The sequence below is a fragment of the Macaca thibetana genome, chromosome 11 (assembly GCF_024542745.1).
Source record: "Macaca thibetana thibetana isolate TM-01 chromosome 11, ASM2454274v1, whole genome shotgun sequence".
Lineage (NCBI taxonomy): Eukaryota > Metazoa > Chordata > Mammalia > Primates > Cercopithecidae > Macaca > Macaca thibetana.
In genome coordinates this window covers 50,816,499-50,838,123 of record NC_065588.1, presented here as the reverse complement: position 1 = coordinate 50,838,123, position 21,625 = coordinate 50,816,499, and the positions used below count along the sequence as shown (strand labels likewise).

Here is a 21,625-nt window from a genome sequence, read left to right as displayed (position 1 = left end):
GTCCTTTAAGACTTTTCCTTCCTATTCATTCTGTCCTTCAAGTCACCTTTCTGGCTCATTTGCATCACGATCATGGTTAGCAATTTATTCCATGTTTACCACTCTTCCAGTGAAACTGTCTGCTTCAATTCCCCACTGGCTTCTGATTTTCATAGCAGTCTCCTGGTTTATAAGCTTCTTATCAAATGTGAATTGTTTATCTTACTTCACTTTTATCATTGCCTTCAGGGGTGGCGAGAGCAATTTATTAGGTTGCCTCTTGTCTTTATAATATACCAGAATGTGCTTAACCATTTAATTTCCCTTCCTTAACCAGGCTTGTTAAAATTTGGGGCTTAGCCTAGGCATCTTATATAGCCTAAGGGTTGTTTTAAATAGCATTTTATAGTTTAGGGGCTTTCTTTCACGAGCAGTTCCATATGTCTGCAGTTGTCTTAACCTCAGGAGGTTCTGTTTTTGCACATTGTTCTATTTTTTTTAGCTGGCTAATGTAGTAGTCACTAGATTAAAGAATTCTCTATTTTGTTCTCACCTGTGTTCCAAAATATGAAAAGTAAAAACTACCTGTCTGATAACAGTATTGGTTTCGTTTGAGAGGTAATTAGAGTAACTAAGATTGGGAATTACTTATAGGAGTAAGTTAAAGCAAACAGATGAAAAAGAAACCTTCTATCCACTAATATTTTTCAAGCTTCCACAAAACATAACTGATACAGGGCAGTGCTTACCAACTTTTTTGTGTCAGGGGATACTAGTGATAGATGAAAATGCTAGTGAAGGGAACTAACTACCCCCAACTTGCCTGTGGAAATGGGTGAGGGATGGCTTGAACTAGTAGTGGGCCCCCAAATCAGTGTATTAGCACACCAGCAATCCATTTCAACTTCAGCATACTAGTCGGGAGGCTCTGGATAGAATAGCTAGAGAATAGGAATAACCCTGAATTAGCACTTTTAGAAAAGAAAAAGAGGATGACATTTTATTTAACTTTTTGTTCTGTAATAAGAGTAACCAGCAATGAAAGCACTATGTTCAATTCAATATGAAACTGAGACTTCATCCTGAGATTTCTGATTCTGCTGAACTTACTAAGATTCAGAAATATTTTAAATGTGTAGTCACCCTTTTTTTAATCCAAGTTTTCTTTAGACTATATTGTTCTATTATTACAGTCTCTTGAAAAAATCCAGTGTGCCTGGAATGCTGTAGTTTTACAAGAGCCTGTTATCGTTTTACCTACTGAAATACTTCTCTCTTTCAGCTGACTCCCTGGACCCTGAGAAGCTATTGCAATGCCCCTATGACAAAAACCATCAAATCAGGGCTTGCAGGTTTCCTTATCATCTTATCAAGTGCAGAAAGGTAGGTTCATAATTTGCCCTCTAACGCCCTCCTGAGTTCTTTTAAAAGGCCGTGTTTTATAAACATCAAATAATTTTATCATAAATGTTTTAATTGATTGCCAGAATTGTTTTGGGAGTCTACCTCTCTTAAATACCAACATTTATAGAAAGGCATTTATTCATTCCTTAAGAGAAATTTTTTCTTGTTTTGGTTTTCTTCCCATTAACTAGTGACAAAGAACCTTTTATAAATAGCATCTCTAGAGTCTTCTCACCCTTTGTGAAGCAGACTAATTTTTGCTAACAATGAGAAATCCTGCCCATCTTGTAAATGTGATGTGTCCATCGGCCTAACAATGATTGAGTGCTGTAATTCACTTTTTCTGATTATTTTGTTTAGAAATTTTAGAGCTTGAACAGCTAGAAGTTAGCCCAAGAAAAATTATTCCTAAAAATAACTGTATCTCCAAGTTTCAACAATAAACATCTTTTAAAAAATAATAAATAAGGATTTTCTTTCTGGCCACTCTTGTATAGACTTAGCTGATATAAACTATTTTCATGCTACATTAATTGAGACATTTTGACAATGTTATTAGAATGCTGATACAGAAGCCAAAATTCTGCTAGAATTTATGCTTGGAAAGCAATTGAGGTATTTAATCCAAACTGCATACAATTCAGCTTTAACATCCTTTAAAAAGTGCTTGTAATCCTGGAAACATAATTTATCTTTGTTATTTCTCCAGCTCCTTTTAATCTCGAGAGCAAGTATCCCTTAACATTAAACCTAGAGAGTATGGATCAGCAGATACCACTACCACATTGTCCCTTCTAGGCTCTCAAACATTTCCCAAATGGAGCCAAGTGGTAAAAAAAAGACACTATCATAACTCCCCTCTTCTAATGTTCTTAATCTTTGGCCACAAAACCTTTGTATTGAATGCCTGATACCACTTATGAAAATGATGGAGATGCCTGCAAGTTTCTCACACCTATATATTTTTCCAGCCTTCTCCCTGCTTCATATTATTTTTTACTTTTTCAAGTTTCATTTATGACATATCTTTTATTTTCCTAATTAATTTCTTAATTGCTGGTATATTTGCCATAGGATATAGGTGATACTAAACCCTTTGTTTTGTTTTAAAATAAGGAACTTGGTCAGCAAAGTAGACTCTATCATTTGGATTTTTCCTTAGTGAAATAGCTGAAATAAAGGTCAAATTGTTCAGAGATTTATTTCAGGCATCATTACTTTAAGTAAGCGTCACTGTGTTAATCTGAAAAATCATTGGTTTGCCTCTTCTGCGGCTCCCTTCCAACAGCTATTTTCCAGCACTATTGTATTGCAATGGAAGGGACACAACTGCAATGCAGACTCAGAGTGTATTTTAGTGTTACTATTCATCCTGAATATCAGCTTTCAAAGACATCCAGAGAGCTCTCTCATTACGGGCTGTGCTGCCTGAATCATGTGACTCTGAGAAACAAACAGCGGGGAAAGATGTCGTTCAAATACCCAATCCTAAATTCATTGTTTAGCTCTACATAAAGCACTTAAACCCCAATATCTGTGTTGTCAGTCTCTACAATCATAACAAAAAGACTTATGTTTCAATGATTTTGAAGTAATTGTCTATAAGAACAATAAATAATTCCCTCTTAGTTTTTTACTATGAGTTTGTTATAGTTAAGCCAGAAATTTACTGAGGAAATTTAGGAGAGGCATTTGTAGAATAAGGCTTAGCTACTCCCCGTTGACTTTAAGAGATTCAAATAACTAACAGATCCCTTAATTTTGGTTCCATAGAATCATCCTGATGTTGCAAGCAAATTGGCTACTTGTCCCTTCAATGCTCGCCACCAGGTTCCTCGAGCTGAAATTAGTCATCATATCTCAAGCTGTGATGACAGAAGTTGTATTGAGCAAGATGTTGGTAAGACTCAGTATCTCAAATGTTTCAGTACTGGAGGGTAGCTCCTTCAGATTTGTATTATGCTACGTTGTCGGCTTGATTTTTGGCTTTCATTGTTTCAGAAGAACAATACTTTTCCACCTTTGAGATTTGTATCATGGCAGCAATAGGTTTTCAGATTGTACATGTCATACTGTTTTCTCTCCTGAACAGCCTAGTTCATTTTACTAATAATTCATCTAAAAATCTTTCATTGCCATAAATATGGTAAACATTTTTGTTCCTGCTTTTCTTTCTTGTCAGCAAAGAGATAAGATCCCTCTGTTTAGCTTTTATACTATCCATTTTTCAGAAATAAAGACCCAACAGGCTACCCTGCAACCTTTTAAGCTCCTAGCCACTTTGAACACAATAACTTGGCAATATCCCCCTCTTATGTCCAATCTTTATTGTCTTGCAGTCAACCAAACCAGGAGCCTTAGACAAGAGACTCTGGCTGAGAGCACTTGGCAGTGCCCTCCTTGTGATGAAGACTGGGATAAAGGTGAGCTGCCTCTACATCTTTTTCTTCACAATGTCTAAATCTCAAGTCATTTGCTTAAGACAGAAGGAAGATTTTCCTTTTTTATGAACATACCATGTTGTTCAGAATGCCTTATTATTTTTATTGGGCCCCAAAACGAGCACATTTGTATCGCTGTGCAGACACGTGGAACAGCCGATCGCTCTTGATTGGAAAAAGCACTTCTTTACATCTGTTTTTTTCCATAAATTGTGTTGTACCATCTGTGTTTGATTGTTACTAGGCACGTTTATTATTATTTATGTTGCTTGCGTTTATATCCTTCAATTAAATTCTTGCTACTGTGTCACTTAGGCAGGGTACTTGATCAATTTTTACTTGCTTCTGCAAAATGTAGGTGTATTATTTCCCATCTTATAAATTCAACCAACATGAACTGCTGGTGTCTTATCTAGTAGCACCACAAACTATGTTTTGCTTCCTTTGACAGATTTGTGGGAACAGACCAGCACCCCATTTGTCTGGGGCACAACTCACTACTCTGACAATAACAGGTAAATGAAATGGTCTCAACCCAGCATGGCCTCCCAAAATCAGAGTGTTCTGTTACCGAGAGAAGCCACCAGAACATCAATTGATCACTTTCTTTAACGATGTTCCTTGATGGCAGTTTAGATACTGTTTTGTCGTTTTTCATATTTATTCCTTGATTCATAAAAAGGTCATGTGCTTTGTGCCAATCATTAGGGATACAAAAATACATTATCGTTTAGCAAGGGTAACAGTGGCCCCAGACTTTCATGTGTCTTAGTTATGTTTTTTGCTAGGTTTACATTATTTTAATGCTTTGAAAAAATTCTCCCACTATACCGCTTGGATCATTTTTACTTTAGGTAACCAGTGTATAAGGAAAAAGTAGTCTTAAAAATTCTTTATTTGAGATTGGAAAATCCAGAGTACCTATTAGGAAAGAATATGCATCTCTTCTTCCCACTGATTTTGTATCTAATTTATTTTTTTAGAGACAGGGACACTGTTGACCAGGCTGGAGTGTAATGGCATGACCATGGCTCACTGCAGGCTCTACCTCCTGGGCTCAAGCAATCCCCCTGGGCCTCTCAAATAGCAAGGACTACAGGGACCCACCACCACACCTAGCTAATTCTTTATTTTTAGCAGAGACAAGGTCTCACTATGTTGCCCAGGCTGGTCTCAAACTCCTGGCCTCAAGTGATCCTCCCCACTCTGCCTCCCAAAGTGTTGGGATTACAAGCCTGAGCCATCATGCCCAGCTCTAACTGAAAACTAGAAGATTTCTGGCCAGGCACAGAGTAGCTCATGACTGGAGGCCAAAGTGGGAGGATCACTGAGGCCAGGAGTTCAAGATCAACATGAGCAACACAGTGAGATCCTGTCTCTACAAAAAATTTTTTAAAAACAAAATAAGCTGGGCATGGTGGTGGATGTCTGTAGTCTCACCTACTTGGGAGGCTGAGACCAGAGGATCACTTAAGCCCAGGAGATCGAGGCTGCAGTGAGCCATGATCATGCCACTGCACTCCAGCCTGGGTGACAGAAAGAGTCTTTGTCCTAAATAAAATAAAAATGAATGAAACTATTTCTCATTAACACCAGTACTCAAACCTTGGAAGATCAAGTTTCAAACCCAAATGAGAATACTTCTGGTTTAGGAAATGAAGGAATAAGATGCTATACGTCACTTTTTTCCCCAAACAGAATGCTTACCGAATTTTTACTTTTTAACTACTGAGATCAGTAAATAATTTTAAGTGTATACTATTATGTGCATTAAGATAGAAAAACTTAAAATGAATTCCATTGGCTACAACTTTTAATTTTACCTCAGTCGAAGATTTGCTGCTTTTGGTTTGGTTGCCTTAGCACTTTGTTTTATCTCTTATGTTTATTGAGTGAGTTGATGAGCCTGTCATACAGCTGAACAGTAGATGGCATTGCTGTTTATCTCAATTTCTAGAAAATGAAAATGGTTAGACCCATCTTAATGCCTGTACAGAACAGGGAGCTTTCCAGAGAAGTAAGTGGTAATCATTCTAATTGCCGGAATGTTTTGATGGAAATGTGTTTACATTTCAGATGAATGTAGGTTGTTGTTTTTCCCCAAATTACAAAAAACACATTTTGATTATCTTATGTGTGCCTGCTTGAATGATACTGATCTGCTGACATAGCCAAATTCATCTTTTTGCAGCCCTGCAAGCAACATAGTTACGGAACATAAGAATAACCTGGCTTCAGGCATGCGAGTTCCCAAATCTCTGCCGTATGTTTTGCCATGGAAAAACAGTAAGTGAAACAGAGGCAAAATAGTTTTACTCTTTTCATTGTGCTAAATACAGTTGATCTTGATTATTCAGATGTGTTCAGTCTGAACACCTTGCAAGGTCTTCCGTGACCCTTAAAGTGAGTGCCTCCTTAAATTTTATGCCCTAAGCACCTTACTCAGTTCACCCTACTGACCCTGGTTAGGAGCAAGAAATTATGAACAGGAAAGTGTAAGATCATAGAAGCCAAAAGAATATTTTCAAAATGGGGTGACCACTGACATCAAATACCATGAGAAAATTTGGGAACCAATAAAAAGGTTGATGATTTGGGCTAAGAGGAAGTTATCCCTGATTTTTTTCAAGGCATAATATCAGTAGAGAATTGGGATCAGAAATTGGATTGTGAGGGCCTAAATGGGTATGAGTAGAGAGAAAATGAAAGTCATAAGTCATAAGAACCAGCATAAAGAATGGTATTCAGATGTCCTCCCCAGACTTCAGAGGTCATGCTGGGTAAACAAGTACTAAATTTGTATCACATTACCCTCATAATGAAATTTCCACATAGGGAACACCCAAGATACTGTCATTTTTACTTAATACAAACTTTCTTTTCCAATTTGCCCCTAGATTCAGATTCTCTTGATTTCAGTCTGTGCTACTGTTGGAGCTAATTTTTAGGTGGCTAGAGGATTCACTTTAAAACATTTTTCCCTGGATACTTGCATTTCCCAAAACATGAAGTCACCAAATTATATGTCAAAAGGCTTGATAGGTAAAGGTCTATTTTCTCTTCCCATGCCCTTGAATGAAATCTGATTACTAATATTAAATTCTTCTACTTTTATATTATAATTCAGTATACCCAGGAATAAGTCATTTGTATTTAGTAAGAATAGGGGATGGAGTGAATTTCAATTGGCATGGTGTATTTATTTTGAAATATTTCTACTTGTAGATGGAAATGCACAGTAACTGAATACCTATCTCATCAAGTAAGTGTTTCAGTTTTATTTCACTATCTCTTCAGATGGTAGCAAGATTTAACTGGACATAAAGCAATTTGGGTCCAATTTTCTTTCAGATTATGGTATCAAATTAAAGCTTTGTGTGTGCATGTGTTTTTTAAGTATATAGCCTCTGTTATGGCTTTACACTCTAATGAATAGGCATTTACTGGTTAAATTAGAATTCTGTTCACATGCCAAGTTGTTTTCTCTAACATTAGTACACATTGCCTTTTTTTTTTTAGTCAAAGTTGCATTCTAGATCTATCATGCCTCTTTTAATGGACTGAGATTAATCAGACAGCTGTGCTTCACTGCTCTGCAATTCATTCCCTGTGCAGTACAGTTTAATACTCATCAAAAAATTCATTCTCTTTTTAATGAGCACTTAAAAGTTTTGGGTTCCTGGCTGGGCACGGTGGCTCATGCCTGTAATCCTAGCACTTTGGGAGACTGAGGCGTGCAGACCAGTTGAGGTCAGGAGTTGGAGACCAGCCTGGCCAACATGGCGAAACCCTGTCTCTACTAAAAATACAAAAATCAGCCGGGCATGGTGGTGCACGCCTATAATCCCAGCTACTCGGGAGGCTGAGGCAGGAGAATCGCTTGAACTGGGAGGCAGAGGTTGCAGTGAGCCAAGATCACACCACTGCACTCCAGTCTGGGCCACAGGGTAAGACTATGTCTCAAAAATGAAATAAAATTTAAAAAATAAAAGTTTTGGGTTTCTAAGAGTCTTACACTGTCGATCTTATCTGAGTATTTGATTTAGCAGAACCTCACAAAATCTATGTGAAGAGACCAAAATCTCTCTCACTTTTCACAGATGAAGCCTTTCCTTTAGGTTACCCTACGTGCCTGTGGCAGAGCCAAGTTTGATCCTTCAAATGTCGTCTTGGCTGAGGTTGCCCACATACATCGCTTCTGGCAAAGGAAATGTTATAAAGCCTGAAATGGGATTATATCCCAACTGTTTTGGAGTTAGTAGGCCCTCAGTGAATATTTATTGAATTAATGAATAATTGGCCTCTTGCATTCCAGTCTGTTCACGCTCTCTGAACAGTGAAGCAGATAAATCTGTGAGTTAGTTTCATTTTGTAGTAAAACTGATGTTTCTTCTGGTAAGAAGCAGAAAAGAGATGCTAAAAGTTAACATCCCTTAGCTATAGACAATAATACTTATCAGTTGCTTCTAGGTACCAGCCATTTTTCCTAGTAGATTCTGACATCAAATTGTTAAATACGTTTGAAAGCCAGAAAATGGGATTTGGTCCCAGAAGGACGAGAGATACAACAGCACTGGGGTACATCAGGAAAGCATACACTGAGTATGGTGGTATACACCTGTCATCCCAGCTACTTGAGAGACTGAGACAGGAGGATCACTTGAGCCCAGGAGATCAAGGATATAGTGTACCATGACTGTGCCTGTGAATTGCCACTGTACTCTAGCCTCAGCAACACAGTGAGACCTTGTCTCTTAAAAAACAAAAGTGGGGAGGGCTGGGCACAGTGGCTCACACCTGTAATCCCAACACTTTGGGAGACAAGGCAGGAGGATGGCTGGAGCCCAGGAGTTTAAGACCAGCCTAGGCAACATAGCGAGACCCTGACTCTTAAAAAAAAAAAGGGGGGATTGGAAGAGAAGCATACATTGAACAGACCTGGATAAATGGTGAATTTTGAGTTCCTCTCTGATATGCTATACAAGGTGTCTGCAATCAAACAATATGAATAGCTGTCTAGTAAAAATGGCTACTCCAAGATGAAAATCTAGGAGAAAGTTCTGTGTCTATAACTTAAGACCAGACCCTTCTCTCCTTTGGGACTTAACTCTTTGTGGTTAAACTCCTTACATACTAAAAATTTATTTTTCTGTGTAACTTCTGAGGAATCAGAAAAATAATTAGGTTAGATAAGAATCCTTAAGCAGCCACAGACCTTATCCTCTTAATAAAAATGAAGTTTGGGTTTTTTGTTTGTTGGTTTTTTGTTTTTGAGATGGAATCTCCCATCACACAGGCTGGAGTGCGGTGGCACAATCGTGGCTCACTGCAACCTCCACCTCCTGGGTTCAAGCAATTCTCCTTCCTCAGCCTCCCAAATAGCTGGGATTACAGGCATGCACCACCATGCCCGGTTAATTTTTGTATTTTTAGTAGAGATAGTGTTACACCATGTTGGCCAGGCCGGTCTCAAACTCCTGACCTCAGGTGATCCACCCGCCTTGGCCTCCAAATAGCTAGGATTACAGGCAGGAGCCACCACACCTGGCCATTAAGTATTATTTTCAATGCCTGTTGTTGCAGAATTCTCTGGTTTATTTGGAAGGATACAAAAGAAATAAAAGATATGACTGTGCCCTTAAGGAACTTAAGTGTGGGTGAAATGTTTTTGAATGTACACACATGACAGGGGTTTGTTCACTTAGCACTTAATGTGTTTTATCCTATTTATGTTTTTATCAACAATTCCACTTTTTACTAGACAAGTACCTCAGAAGCAAGTAGGATCATACTAATTCTTGTCCCCTGATGTACACTGTAAAAGCTCAAAAACTATTTTTGAACTAATGAGTAAATACAGTATGTGAGAAAAAGATCAAGATAAGTTAATTGGAGTTAATCCAGAATTATCTGAATCAATTTCCTGATATTCTCCTCACTTGTAAAACTCTTGACACAGGAGTGTACATTGATTTCTGTATAGAATGTTTTTAATTCAATTAACAAGTTTCTCTGTGCTCAGTGGTACTAAAGAGTTAAGGGTCAGGAGGTACTTGGCGTTCTGCCATTAACAGCAGCAGATTCCTCTGTTGGAACAAGATAATTTAATTGGGTTGTAGTTGTGTGGCCCATTGTCAGATGTAGTTGGTGCTTTTTTCATTGAAAAAACTAAGAACTTTTATTCTCCATTTACTTGCAGATGCCAGACCCTAAAAGACTCTTGCTTCTTCTTGCTACCAGTGGGTTCTTCATTTTCCTCCTAATCTAATTATAGAATGACAAACTCTCTGTGACTTTCCAAACTGACAAGCACATCTTTTTCCTCCCCCCACCCCACTTGAATCCTTGTTTGATGCAAGTACCCTCATACTCAGAAGCTTCTAAATAAACCTTTGATACAGATTGCTTAATAGTTTGGTCAAGTACCTGCAGCCCCAAGATCGGAGATCACATCTAATTCCACATTAATGAACCATAGTGATTAAAAGTTTTCTTAAAAGAACTAACTGAAATAGACAGGAAACTTGGGTTAGAAAAAGAAACTGTATATTTGTGTTCTCTGATACACATGGACCAAATTCCTTTTAGTGTTTATAGCAATGGACTTTTTCTGATCAGTTCATCTGTTTATCCATTCTCTGAGATATTGATAACATTTATATAGCAAAATACTCCATTCTTATTTATAGTCTTTAGGACATCTTACCGCCTATTTCCAACCTAGGGTAGTTTTATTTATCTCCCCATATTCCAGCCAGAAATTGTACTAGCGGTCAATCTAAGTGTGGATTATGTAGGAATTAAGATTAGAATGGAGGGGAGGAAGTGTACCTGTGGAGAAGAGATGGGCTTTCCACCTGTGTGTGAAATTTGATTAAACTTCAGAGTTTAAATGTGTAAAGGCCCTGCTGACTGCCCTGGGATACGTGTGTAACAACTTAGATTTCTGAAATACCCAAAGCTCTGGCTATCCTAGCATCCTGTGGATCCTTATAAGGAGACTTTATAATCTCCCCAGACCAGTTTTTTGTTTATTTGGATTATTTTGGGGTTTTGTTTTTTGTTTTTGAGATGGAGTTTCACTCTTGTTCCTCAGGCTGGAGTGTGGTGGCGCGATCTTGGCCCATTGCAACCTCTGCCTCCCACGTTCAAGCGGTTCTCCTGCCTCAGCCTCGTGAGCAGCTGGGATTATAGACATGCGCCACCACGCCCGACTGATTTTGTATTTTTAGTAGAGGCGGGGTTTCTCCATGTTGGTCAGGCTGGTCTCGAACTCCCGACCTCAGGTGATCTGCCCGCCTTGGCCTCCCAAAGTGCTGGGATTACAGGCGTGAGCCACTGCGCCCACCTTGTTTGGTTTTTATCAGGTTGGGTTTGGTTTTAAAAGTGTCTAGCATGGTGGGGAGGCATTTGGGATCTGGTATAGATAGGGACTTGGATGAAGAATACTGACAAACATTTCCAAAAAAGCTCTCTCTAGCATGGTTTGAAAATGACAGATAAAAAGGGGGAGTGGACTCCTGTGGAATACCTCCTTCCAGGAGTTTTCCACGGAACAGGATTCTCCCCCTAATGAAGCAGAGCTGTTTATTTAGTTTCAATCTTTAAAAACAGGTTCAAGATAAGACCCAGCACAATAGTATTTCTACTTCCAGCTATGTGATCTTAATAAGTAGGCTGTTTCTCCTGGAAAAGGTAGTATATTGAGGAAAAAATACACCTATATGTCCCCTAATTCCAGTCATTTATGTTTGTATATCAGTACCTCACAACAACGTTATTTTAAAGAAGTCATATTACTGAAAAATACAAAACACTTTTTGATTTTATTTATTTTGGTGATGACAAAACAAAACTGTCTATACTACACTTAGAACCTAGAACTCCTACCTAGTTTAGGAAAAACAAGTAATGTGAGTTTCATTGCAAAGAGCTACTCGAATACAACTCAATTAAATAGAAATTAATTTATTCATGAGGCACAGTGGCTCATGCCTGTAATCCCAGCACTTTGGGAGGCCAAGGTGGGCAGATCACTTGAGGCCAGGAGTTTGAGACCTAACGAAACCTGATCTCTACTAAAAATGACAAAAAGCCAGCCATGAGGATGTGTGCCTGTGGTCCCAGCTACTCAGGAGGCTGAGGCATGAGCATTGCTTGAACCCAGGAGCTGGAGGTTGCAGTGAGCCAAGATCGCACCGCTGCACTTCAGCTTAGGCAACAGAGTGAGACTGTCTCAAAAAAGGAAAAAAAAGAAAATAGTTACTTTGTGCTTCTTAAATATTTAAAGGGTCAAGGTAAGCTAGCATCTGTCATTCATGAAAAACATGTTGTTATTTTAGGAGGACATCTCTTTGCTCATGACTACTAGGACATAGTCATAAAACATCTGATCTTTTGGAGTGTGAGGAGCACTCACTACAGGAGAATGCCTGCCTGTGTTAATTTTGTTTGTTAGCTCACCAAATAGTTCTGTTTCTTTTTTTTTTTTTTTTTTTTTCTTTTTCTTTTTGAGATGTAGTCTTGCTCTGTCTCCAGGCTAGAGTGCAGTGGCGCAGTCTCGGCTCACTGCAACCTCCAACTCCCTGGTTCAAGCGATTCTCCTGCCTCAGCCTCCTGAGTAGCTGGGATTACAGGCACACGCCACCACGCCCAGCTAATTGTTATATTTTTAGTAGAAACAGGGTTTCACCATGTTGGCCAGGATGGTCTCGATCTCCCGACCTCATGATCCACCCACCTCGGCCTCCCAAAGTGCTGGGATTACAGGCTTGAGCCACCGTGCCCGGCCAGTTCTCTTTCTTTAGTAAACTAATGATTAAAGCCACCAAATTGGTCACAAGCTTTTAAGGCCTAGGATTCACTAGTCTGGATTTAGTTGGCTGGAAATTTTTGGAGATTCCCAAAAACTAGTAAAAAGGAATGGTTCTTAGGCCAGATGCAGTGGCACACACCTGTAATCCCAGCACTTTGGGAGGCCAAGGCGCCAGTGGATCACTTGAGGTCAGGAGTTCGAGACCAGCCTGACCAACATGGCAAAACCCTGTGTCTACTAAAAATACAAAAAAATTAGCCAAGTGTGGTGGCGGGTGCCTGTAATCCTAGCTACTTGGGAGGCTGAAGAAGGAGAATCACTTGAACCCAGGAGGCAGAGATTGCAATGAGCCTAGATGGCGCCACTGCACTCCAGCCTGGGCAACAGAGCAAGACTCCTGTCTTTAAAAAAAAAAAAAAAAAAGAAGAAGAAGAAAAAAAGAAATGGTTCTTGGGAGGGAAAGAGGGAAAGCTTGCTTATCTTTGGGACCTTCTTTTTCAGAGGATACCCTTCTTTGGGATGTGAACAATGGAAGGCAAACAGTTGAATATTCTGCCTCAGTTTCAGCTAAAGTCAAGTGTTATGGTTAAAGGTTAAATGCAGAGGCATTTCAAAAGCTTAGCCAGAGATCTAAGCTTTGAGTCCTGCATTTTAGCCTCCTCCAGGGTTTCCATACTCTACCCAAGGAGAGGATTTGCTTTTTGGAAGATTGCCTTTCTCCGTAGGGGTTCTACAAGTGCCATTGTGATTTGCAAATGCTCTCACCAGGAAAAAACAAATGTAGGTGATAAGTGATGCTTAACTCTCCTGGTAGTTGTACCTGAGCTAAATAAGGAGAGTATTTGAACTTAATTTCAAATAATGCCCTTTCATTGGTGAGGCAGTAGCTGCTTGTGTTTGTCTCTCAGACAAAATGTACAGTATATACTATACTGGCATTCTTGTATTCCTTTAGTTGTACTTTTCACAATTCATATTAAACTCCAAAATAGGCAAAAACTGAGCAGATAACATTATACTTATTTTTACCATTTTTAAAGAGGCAGGTTGTAAAAAAGCAATTTATATACTGTATTTTAAATGATTGGATTGGCCTTAGAAAGAAGAGACATCTAAGAAAATACGCATTTTCATGTGACAGTTCAGTGGGTAGAATAAGGAAAAACTACCTAAATTTCATGCAAAAATACTATAACAACTGCTCATTCTTTTGACCACTGTCTTCCTGATACTGTTAAGGTTCAGGACATATTTACATCCTACTCTACAGTGTTGGCCTCTTCAGAGATCACTGAAAACACACTAACCTGTTACCTCATACTACCCCTCAGCTGACTTTCCATTCCAGTCACACTAAGGTCTGATAAATGCAAACCTGGGTATGAACAGGGCATTTGCCTTTTACACAGCAATTCACTGCCTGATCCAACTCATTTAACTCATAAACTTGTTAACAGTTCAGACAAAAATGAAATATAAGATTGTTTGTAGCTAGGAAGAACAGCATCCTAAACAGTAACCCAAAGAACAGCTATTTGGTCAACAGAGTTGCATTTGTATTTACCTTAAAGACTGTTTTATATGAAACTAAAATAGTGTAAGAGACTTTGAGGAAACCTGTAAAAGACAAGTTTAGTTGTTTTATATATGTAAGGAGGAAATCAGGTTTATTGAAAACCACTGCTTATGAACCCGACCATGCCTCTTAATTTTTATTGAAATACTTGTCTCTGAAATAAAGTTTTTTCAAGTTTGTCTGTTTCAGTTCTGTTGCCTCAGACCAGCATCCTGAATCCCCTTGACCCCCGCTATTCTACTGTCTCTGCTTCACCAATTCCCAAGTTAAGTGAAGCCCACCACATTTTACTCTATTCCTTCTAGGTTACCAAATATGGTTACAGAAAATCATGTGTTTTCACTGGACAGGGTCCGGGGCTTAGATTTAGCTCCTTCTGTTGGTTTTCTCTAGAGTAGATCTTTATAGTAGAGATGCAAGTTGAAAGGAATTGAAAGTCTTCTTGAAATTAGAAGCTCCGTTGAGATATCCTTTTGTTGAACTGCAGATTTCGACAAAGGAGTCTGTTTTAGCTTTATAAAACCCTGCAAAAATAAGCATTCACATGGTTCCCACCAGGTATGTAAATTTGATATCCACCTATTGTATCCCATATAGAGCTGAAAGGGGCTGGGCGTGGTGGCTCATGCCTGTAATCCCAGCACTTTGGGAGGCTGAGGCAGGTGGATCACTTGAGGTCAGGAGCTCCAGACCAGCCTGGCCAACATGGCGAAACCCTGTCTCTACTAAAAATACAAAAATTAGCCATGGTGGTGCACGCCTGTGATCCCAGCTACTCGGGAGGCTGAGGCAGGAAAATTGCTGGAACCCAGGAGATGAAGATTACAGTGAGCTGAGATCGTACCACTGCACTCCAGCCTGGGCAACAGGGCAAGACTCTGTCTCAAAAAAAAAAAAAAAGGCCGGGCACGGTGGCTCACACCTGTAATCCCAGCCCTTTGGGAGACCGCGGCGGGCGGATCACGAGGTCAGGAGATGGAGACCATCCTGGCTAACATGGTGAAATCCCATCTCCACTAAAAATACAAAAAATTAGCAGGGCGTGGTGGCAGGCGCCTGTAGTCCTAGCTACTCGTAGTCCAAGCTACTCGGGAGGCTGAGGCAGGAGAATGGCGTGAACCCGGGAGGTGGAGCTTGCCGTGAGTCACTGCACCCCAGCCTGGGAGACAGAGCCAGACTCTGTCTCAAAAAAAAAAAAAAAAAAAAAAAAACCAAAAAACTGAAAGGGAGCTTAGAGAGTACCTGATCCAAAGCTTCATCTTACATATGAAGAAATAGGCCCTATACAAGTGTGAAACACGACGGTTTTTTAAAAGAGAACAATAAACACAAAGTTCAAGATAGTGGTAATCCCTAGGGAAGAGGCCAGGATGAGGGGAGCAGGAAGAAACACAGGGTAAGTTGGATGGTGAGTTTCTTGGTGTTTATTATGCTTCACAAGTGTGTATTAAATACTATATAATTTTTAAACACTTAATTGTTAAAAGAGTTGCAAAGTTCTTACTGTAGGCAAGTTACTGTTCTTACTTAGCATTTTATGTATTTTAGCCCAGGAGGGGAAAAAAAAAACAGGCCCTGAAAATCTGATCCTTGCTGAGGATGCACAGCTTGTTAGTAGTGACCTGTGACCATAACCTGGGACTTCTGATTTCTAATTTACTGCTTTTGTACCATTCTTCCCTAAATGTCGATTCTACACTCAACCTCTCATTCTCTCAGGCTATGACTTTCCTCTTGAACTCATTTCCATGTCTGCCAGTTAAGACTGCATGATCCATTACTTCAGTAGCCTAAACCAGCATCCTTAACCCCTGCTGCCTCTGCTTTACCAATTCCCAAGTGAGTGAAGCCCACAATCTTTTACTCTATTCCTTCTAGGTTATCAAGCGTAGTTACAGAAAATCATGTAACTGTGCCATGTAACTCCACTGCAGATACAGATTTCTAAACTCAGGCACTCATTCCTGTTTGACTTTCAGATTTACCTGGTGACTGTTGCAGCCCTTTTACTATTCTGAACTTAGTAGTTCCTACTTCCATCCTCCACTATCAGCAGATGACATTGACTTTGCCTCCCAACTTTTTTGAACTCCTGGGCTCAAGCCGTCCTCTCAGGTAGCTAGAGCTACAGGTGTGTGCCACACACTCAGCTAATTTTAAAAAAAAAATTTTAGAGATGTGGTCTTACTATATTGCCCAGGCTGGTCTCAAACTCCTGGCCTCAAATGATCCTCAACGTTAACCTCCCAAAGCACTGGGATTACAGGCATGAGCCACCACACCTGGTCTTGACTTCCTTGAGAAGGTACTGGTCATTAAACTTAACTTACTCTTTAACTCTTACAGCACTTCTTTTTCCTTTATCTCATAAGTATACTTCTGACTGGGCATGGTTGCTCACGCCTGTAATCCTAGCACTTTGGGAGGCCAAGGCAGGCGGATCACTTGAGGTCAGGAGTTCGAGACCAGCCTGGCCAACATAGTGAGACCCCATCTCTTCTAAAAATACAAAAAATTAGCCAGGCATGGTGGTGTACGCCTGTAATCCCAGCTATTCGGGAGGGTGAGGCAGGAGAATTGCTTGAACCCAGGAGGCCGAGGTTGCAGTGAGCCGAGATGGTGCCACTGCACTCCAACCTGGGCAACAGAGCAAGGCTCTGTCTCAAAAAAAAGTATACTTCCTCTACAAGGCTAACTTTATCTGCGTACCTTGTACTATATCACATTGTATTATCTATTGCTACATAACAAATTTCCCCAAAACATAGTGTATTAAAACAATAATAAACATTACTCTCATAATGTCTTTGGATAAGGAATTTGGGAGTTACTTAGCTGAGTAATCCTGGTTTGGGGTCTTTCATGTAGATGCAGTCAAGAGTCAGCCAGGACTGGGCACAGTGGCTCACTCCTGTAATCACACATCCCAGCACTTTGGGAGGCCAAGGCGGGCAGATCACTTGAGGTCAGGAGTTTGAGAGTAGCCTAGCCAAATGGTGAGACCCCGTTTCTCCTAAAAATATAAAAACTGGCCAGGCATAGTGGCATGCACCTGTAATCCCAGCCACTTGGGAGGCTGAGGCAGAAGAATTGCTTGAATCCCGGAGGTGGAAGTTGCAGTGAGCTGAAATCATACCACTGCACTCCAGCCTGGGCAACAGAGCAAGACTCTGTCTAAAAAAACAGAGTCAGCCAAGGCTGCCATTTCTGAAGACTTGACTGAGGTGGGATGATTTGTTTCTTGAGTGACTCACTTACATACCTGAAAAGTCAGGGCCTCAGTTGCCCCCCATGTGGGACTCTACAAAGCCTGCGAGTATCCTTACAACATGTCAACTGACTTCCCCCATGGTGAGCAATCTAAGAGCAAGGTGGAAGCCGTAAATTCTTTTATGACCTAACTTCAGAAGTCATACTACATCATTTCCACAATATGCTTTTGGTTACACTGGTGAGCCCTTTTCAGTGTGGAAGGGGACTTTACAGGAACATGAATACCAGGAGGCAAGAATCAATGAGGGGCTGTCTTGAAGGCAGTCTACTACACTGAGCTGCTCCTATCCTCCAATGTCTTCCATAAGTCAGTTCCTCTCTGCTCATTATCTTTTATTTTTCTTTGAGATAGGGCCACACTCTGTCACCCAGGCTGGAATGCAAGAGTGCTATCATACATCCCTGCAACCTCGAACTCCTGGACTCAAGTAGTCTTCCCACCTTACCTTCCACGAGTGCTCTTTCTTTTTTTTTTTTTTTTTTTTTTTTTTGGTAGAGATGGGATCTCACTATGTTGCCCAGGCTGGTCTCAAACTCCTGGCCTCACGTGATCCTCCCATCTCAGCCTCCCAGAGTGTTGGGATTACAGGCGGTGAGCCACCATATCTAGCCCTCTTCTCTTTAAATTAACTCTACTCTTTCCTTAACTCTTTCAGCTGTGAAAATGTTTCTGTTTATTTTTTTTAAATGTATACCTTGTTCTCCATATTAATCAGCATTTGGTTGCAGAGAACAGAATCCATTCTAGCAAGATTAAGCAGTAAAGGACTTATTACTAGGGCATTAAATGGATGGATCACAGAATTCTGAGGCAGGCTGAAGAAACAAACTCTAGACTGGACTTCCAGAAATGATTCCTAAAGACTGCTAAGGGAGGCCAGTCATGGTGGCTCACACCTGTAATGCCAGCACTTTGGGAGGCCAAGGTGGGCTTGCTTGAGCCCAGGAGTTGGAGACTAGCCTGGACAACATGGTGAAACCCTGTCTCCACTAAAAATACAAAAATTAGCTGGGGTATGGTGGCATGCACCCGCAGTCCCAGCTACTCAAGAGGCTGAAATGGGAGGATTGCTTGAGCTCAGGAGACAGGTTGCAGTAAGCCAAGATCTTACTACTGCACTCCAGCCTGGGCGAGAGAGTGAGACCCTGCCTCAAAAAAGAAACTGCTAATCAGGCCGGGCACAGTGTCTCACGCCTGTAATCCCAGCACTTTGGGAGGCTGAGGCAGGTGAATCACCTGAGGTCAGGAGTTCAAGACCAACCTGACCAACACGGTGAAGCCCCATCTCTACTAAAGATACACAAAAATTATCCAGGTGTGGTGGTGGGTGCCTGTAATCCCAGCTACTCAGGAGGCTGAGACACGAGAATCGCTTGAACCCAAGAGGTGGAGGTTGCAGTGAGCTGCACTCCAGCCTGGATGACAGAGTGAAACTCCGTCTCAAAAAAAAAAAAAAAAAAAAAAGACTGCTAAAGGAGCTGCTACCACTTCTACTATATTTAGGAAGCTTCTACTACATTCAAGAAGCTTCTACAGTAGTTAGGAAGCTGCTATTGCTGCTGCTAGTCCAAGAAGTATACCACCTCTGCCACTGTCAGCATCCCTAAATGGATGCCCTGCACCCTGTCTTAACCCCTGCTGGCTTCAGAATCCAAGTGAAATACTAGTGCATCTGATTAGCAGAACTTAATTCAGAAGTGATTTAACATAGCTAGCTAGAAGAGAATGTGGGAAATTTAGTCTTTAGCTTTCCAGCTTCTGCACACTAGAAGAGTGTGCATGCTGACCACATACATAAAATCCTTCACACTCCCACTGAAGCAATTATGACTTCAGTGCCAAGTTTTTTGAGAGTTTTCTATACCTGGTCTTAAATTCCCACTTACTCCTTGATCCACTGCAATCTGGCCACCCTGTTACCATCATCACCACTCGATCCCCTATTTGCAGGACCAGTGGTCCATTTTAGTCCTGCTCCCTGAAGCATTCAAGCAGTAGCAGGTTGTTTCTTGTGATGCTTGTGATAGTAGTCATATCAATGTTGTTCATGAAAGAATTAGTTGCGGCACTGGGCGCAGTGGCTCACGCCTGTAATCCCAGCACTTTGGGAGGCCGAGGCGGGCGGACCACTTGAGGTCAGGAGTTCGAGACCTGCCTGGCCAACATGGTGAAACCCCGTCTCTACTAAAAAGTGCAAAAATTAGCCAGGCATGATGGTGCCTGCCTATAATCCCAGCTACTCGAGAGGCTGAGAAAGGAAAATCACTTGAACCCAGGAGGCGAAAGTTGCGATGAGCTGAGATCACGCAACTGCACTCCAGCCTGGGCGACAGAGTGAGGAGATCAGTCTCAAAAAAAAAGAACTACTTAGAGCCATTTTCCTCAAAGGGGCCTTGGACTTGAAGGCACTTAGAGCTTCAGCTGTCACCTAGACTTGCCTTTCCTTGTACATGACTAATCCAGATTAATGATGTTACTGTTCACTCAGTCTTCAGAATTCCCTCACATTCAATTAGCCACCAAATCCTGGCATTTAAATACCAGAGATGACTTCAGAAACCAACCAGTTCTTTGCCTCTCCATCACCACTACTCTATTTCAGATCATCACCTTTGCCTGAACTATTGCAGCAACTAATCTTTCAGCTACTAGGTTTTCCTCACTCAGTTTATCTTCCACCTGCCATAGCACAACTTTCATAATATTTAATTGTTCTTAATGTACCCAGTAATAGTAAATAGCAGGCCAGGCATGGTGGCTCTTGTTGGTAATCCCAACACTTTGGGAGGCTGAGGCAGGAGGATCACTTGAGCCCAGGAGTTCACGACCAACCTGGGCAACATAAAGAGACCTTGTCTCTACTAAAAATTTAAAAAATTAGCCAAGCATAGTGGCAAGTACCTGTAGTCCCAGCTACTTGGAAGACTGAGGCGGGAGGATGGCTTGACCTTCAGTAGTTAGAAGCTACAATGAGCTATGTTCACACCATTGCACTCCAGCATGGGAACAGAGTGAGGCCCTGGCAAAAAAAAAAAAAAGAAAAAAAGAGTAATAGCAAAGGCTTATGAGCACTTGGTATGCACCAAGTACTATACAATGTACTTTATATGCATGTCACATTTAATTCCACATAATCTTAATAAAGTGGATACTGTGCTTACAAGTAGAGATACAAGTCCTTCCTTGATAAATAAGGAAGCTGAAGGTCCTCAAATTTACAAGATTTGACCGGAGTTGTTTAGTTACTATATGGGGAAACCAGAATGGGAGTCATGTCTGCTACCCCTAAAGGCAGCACTTTTAACCCCACTGTATTTTATGATTGCTACAGCCTCATCTCTCCCCATCCTATTCAGAGTCTAGCCATGGCGAACTCACCATCTTTCTAATACATTGTGGTCTTTAATAACCATACCTCAGCACATCTTGTTTCCTGAAATGCACTTGTTCCCTCCCCTTCCCAATGCCTTTCTGCTTAGCATATTCCTATTCCACCTTCAATTCCAACTTAAATGTTACCTCTGGGGTAATTTTTCCAAGTTCCCTGTTCTATGCTCCTATTCTTCCCCATTCATACTTTTTTTTTTTTTTTTTTTTTTTTTGAGACGGAGTCTTGCTCTGTCGCCCAGGCTGGAGTGCAGTGGCGCAATCTCGGCTCACTGCAAGCTCCACCTCCCGAGTTCACGCCATTCTCCTGCCTCAGCCTCCCGAGTAGCTGGGACTACAGGCACCTGCCACCACGCCTGGCTAATTTTTTGTACTTTTAGTAGAGACAGGGTTTCACTGTGTTACCCAGGATGGTCTTAATCTCCTGACCTCATGATCAAAGTGCTGGGATTACAGGCGTGAGCCTTGGCCTCCCAAAGTGCTGAGATTACAGGCCTGAGCCACTGCACCCAGCCCATTCATACTTTTTAAAATATACTTACTGAGTTGTGTGGTAATTAGCTTCTTAATGCTTGTATCTTTCAGGGTTTAGAAGGAAACAGAAACCACTCTTGATATTTTAAGCAGAAAGGGAATTTAATATAGAAAATTAGGTGCTTACAAAATCATCTGAATAACTGAAGGAGCAGGCTCTAGGTGGGACTGCTAGGAATGACTCTCAGAACACTACCGAACTGACTCACCAAAGG

At 40.9% G+C, this 21,625-nt stretch overlaps 2 protein-coding genes across 3 annotated transcripts in view; one reads left to right on the top strand and one right to left on the bottom strand.

Annotated features, from left to right (window-relative positions):
- GTSF1 (gametocyte specific factor 1) overlaps positions 1–10,234 on the top strand; it is a 35,356-nt gene extending 25,122 nt beyond the window's left edge. For both annotated transcript variants that reach the window (XM_050749068.1, XM_050749069.1), the window contains exons 3-9: positions 1,262–1,362; positions 3,157–3,283; positions 3,723–3,806; positions 4,276–4,339; positions 6,016–6,110; positions 7,050–7,086; positions 10,024–10,234. In XM_050749068.1, coding sequence (XP_050605025.1) covers positions 1,262–1,362; positions 3,157–3,283; positions 3,723–3,806; positions 4,276–4,339; positions 6,016–6,110; positions 7,050–7,066 — 488 coding nt within the window. In that variant the 3' untranslated portion in view covers positions 7,067–7,086; positions 10,024–10,234. The remainder of the gene's footprint in view (positions 1–1,261; positions 1,363–3,156; positions 3,284–3,722; positions 3,807–4,275; positions 4,340–6,015; positions 6,111–7,049; positions 7,087–10,023) is intronic.
- PDE1B (phosphodiesterase 1B) overlaps positions 1–21,625 on the bottom strand; it is a 292,990-nt gene that overhangs the window by 115,427 nt on the left and 155,938 nt on the right. The gene's annotated exons all lie outside the window — the stretch shown is intronic.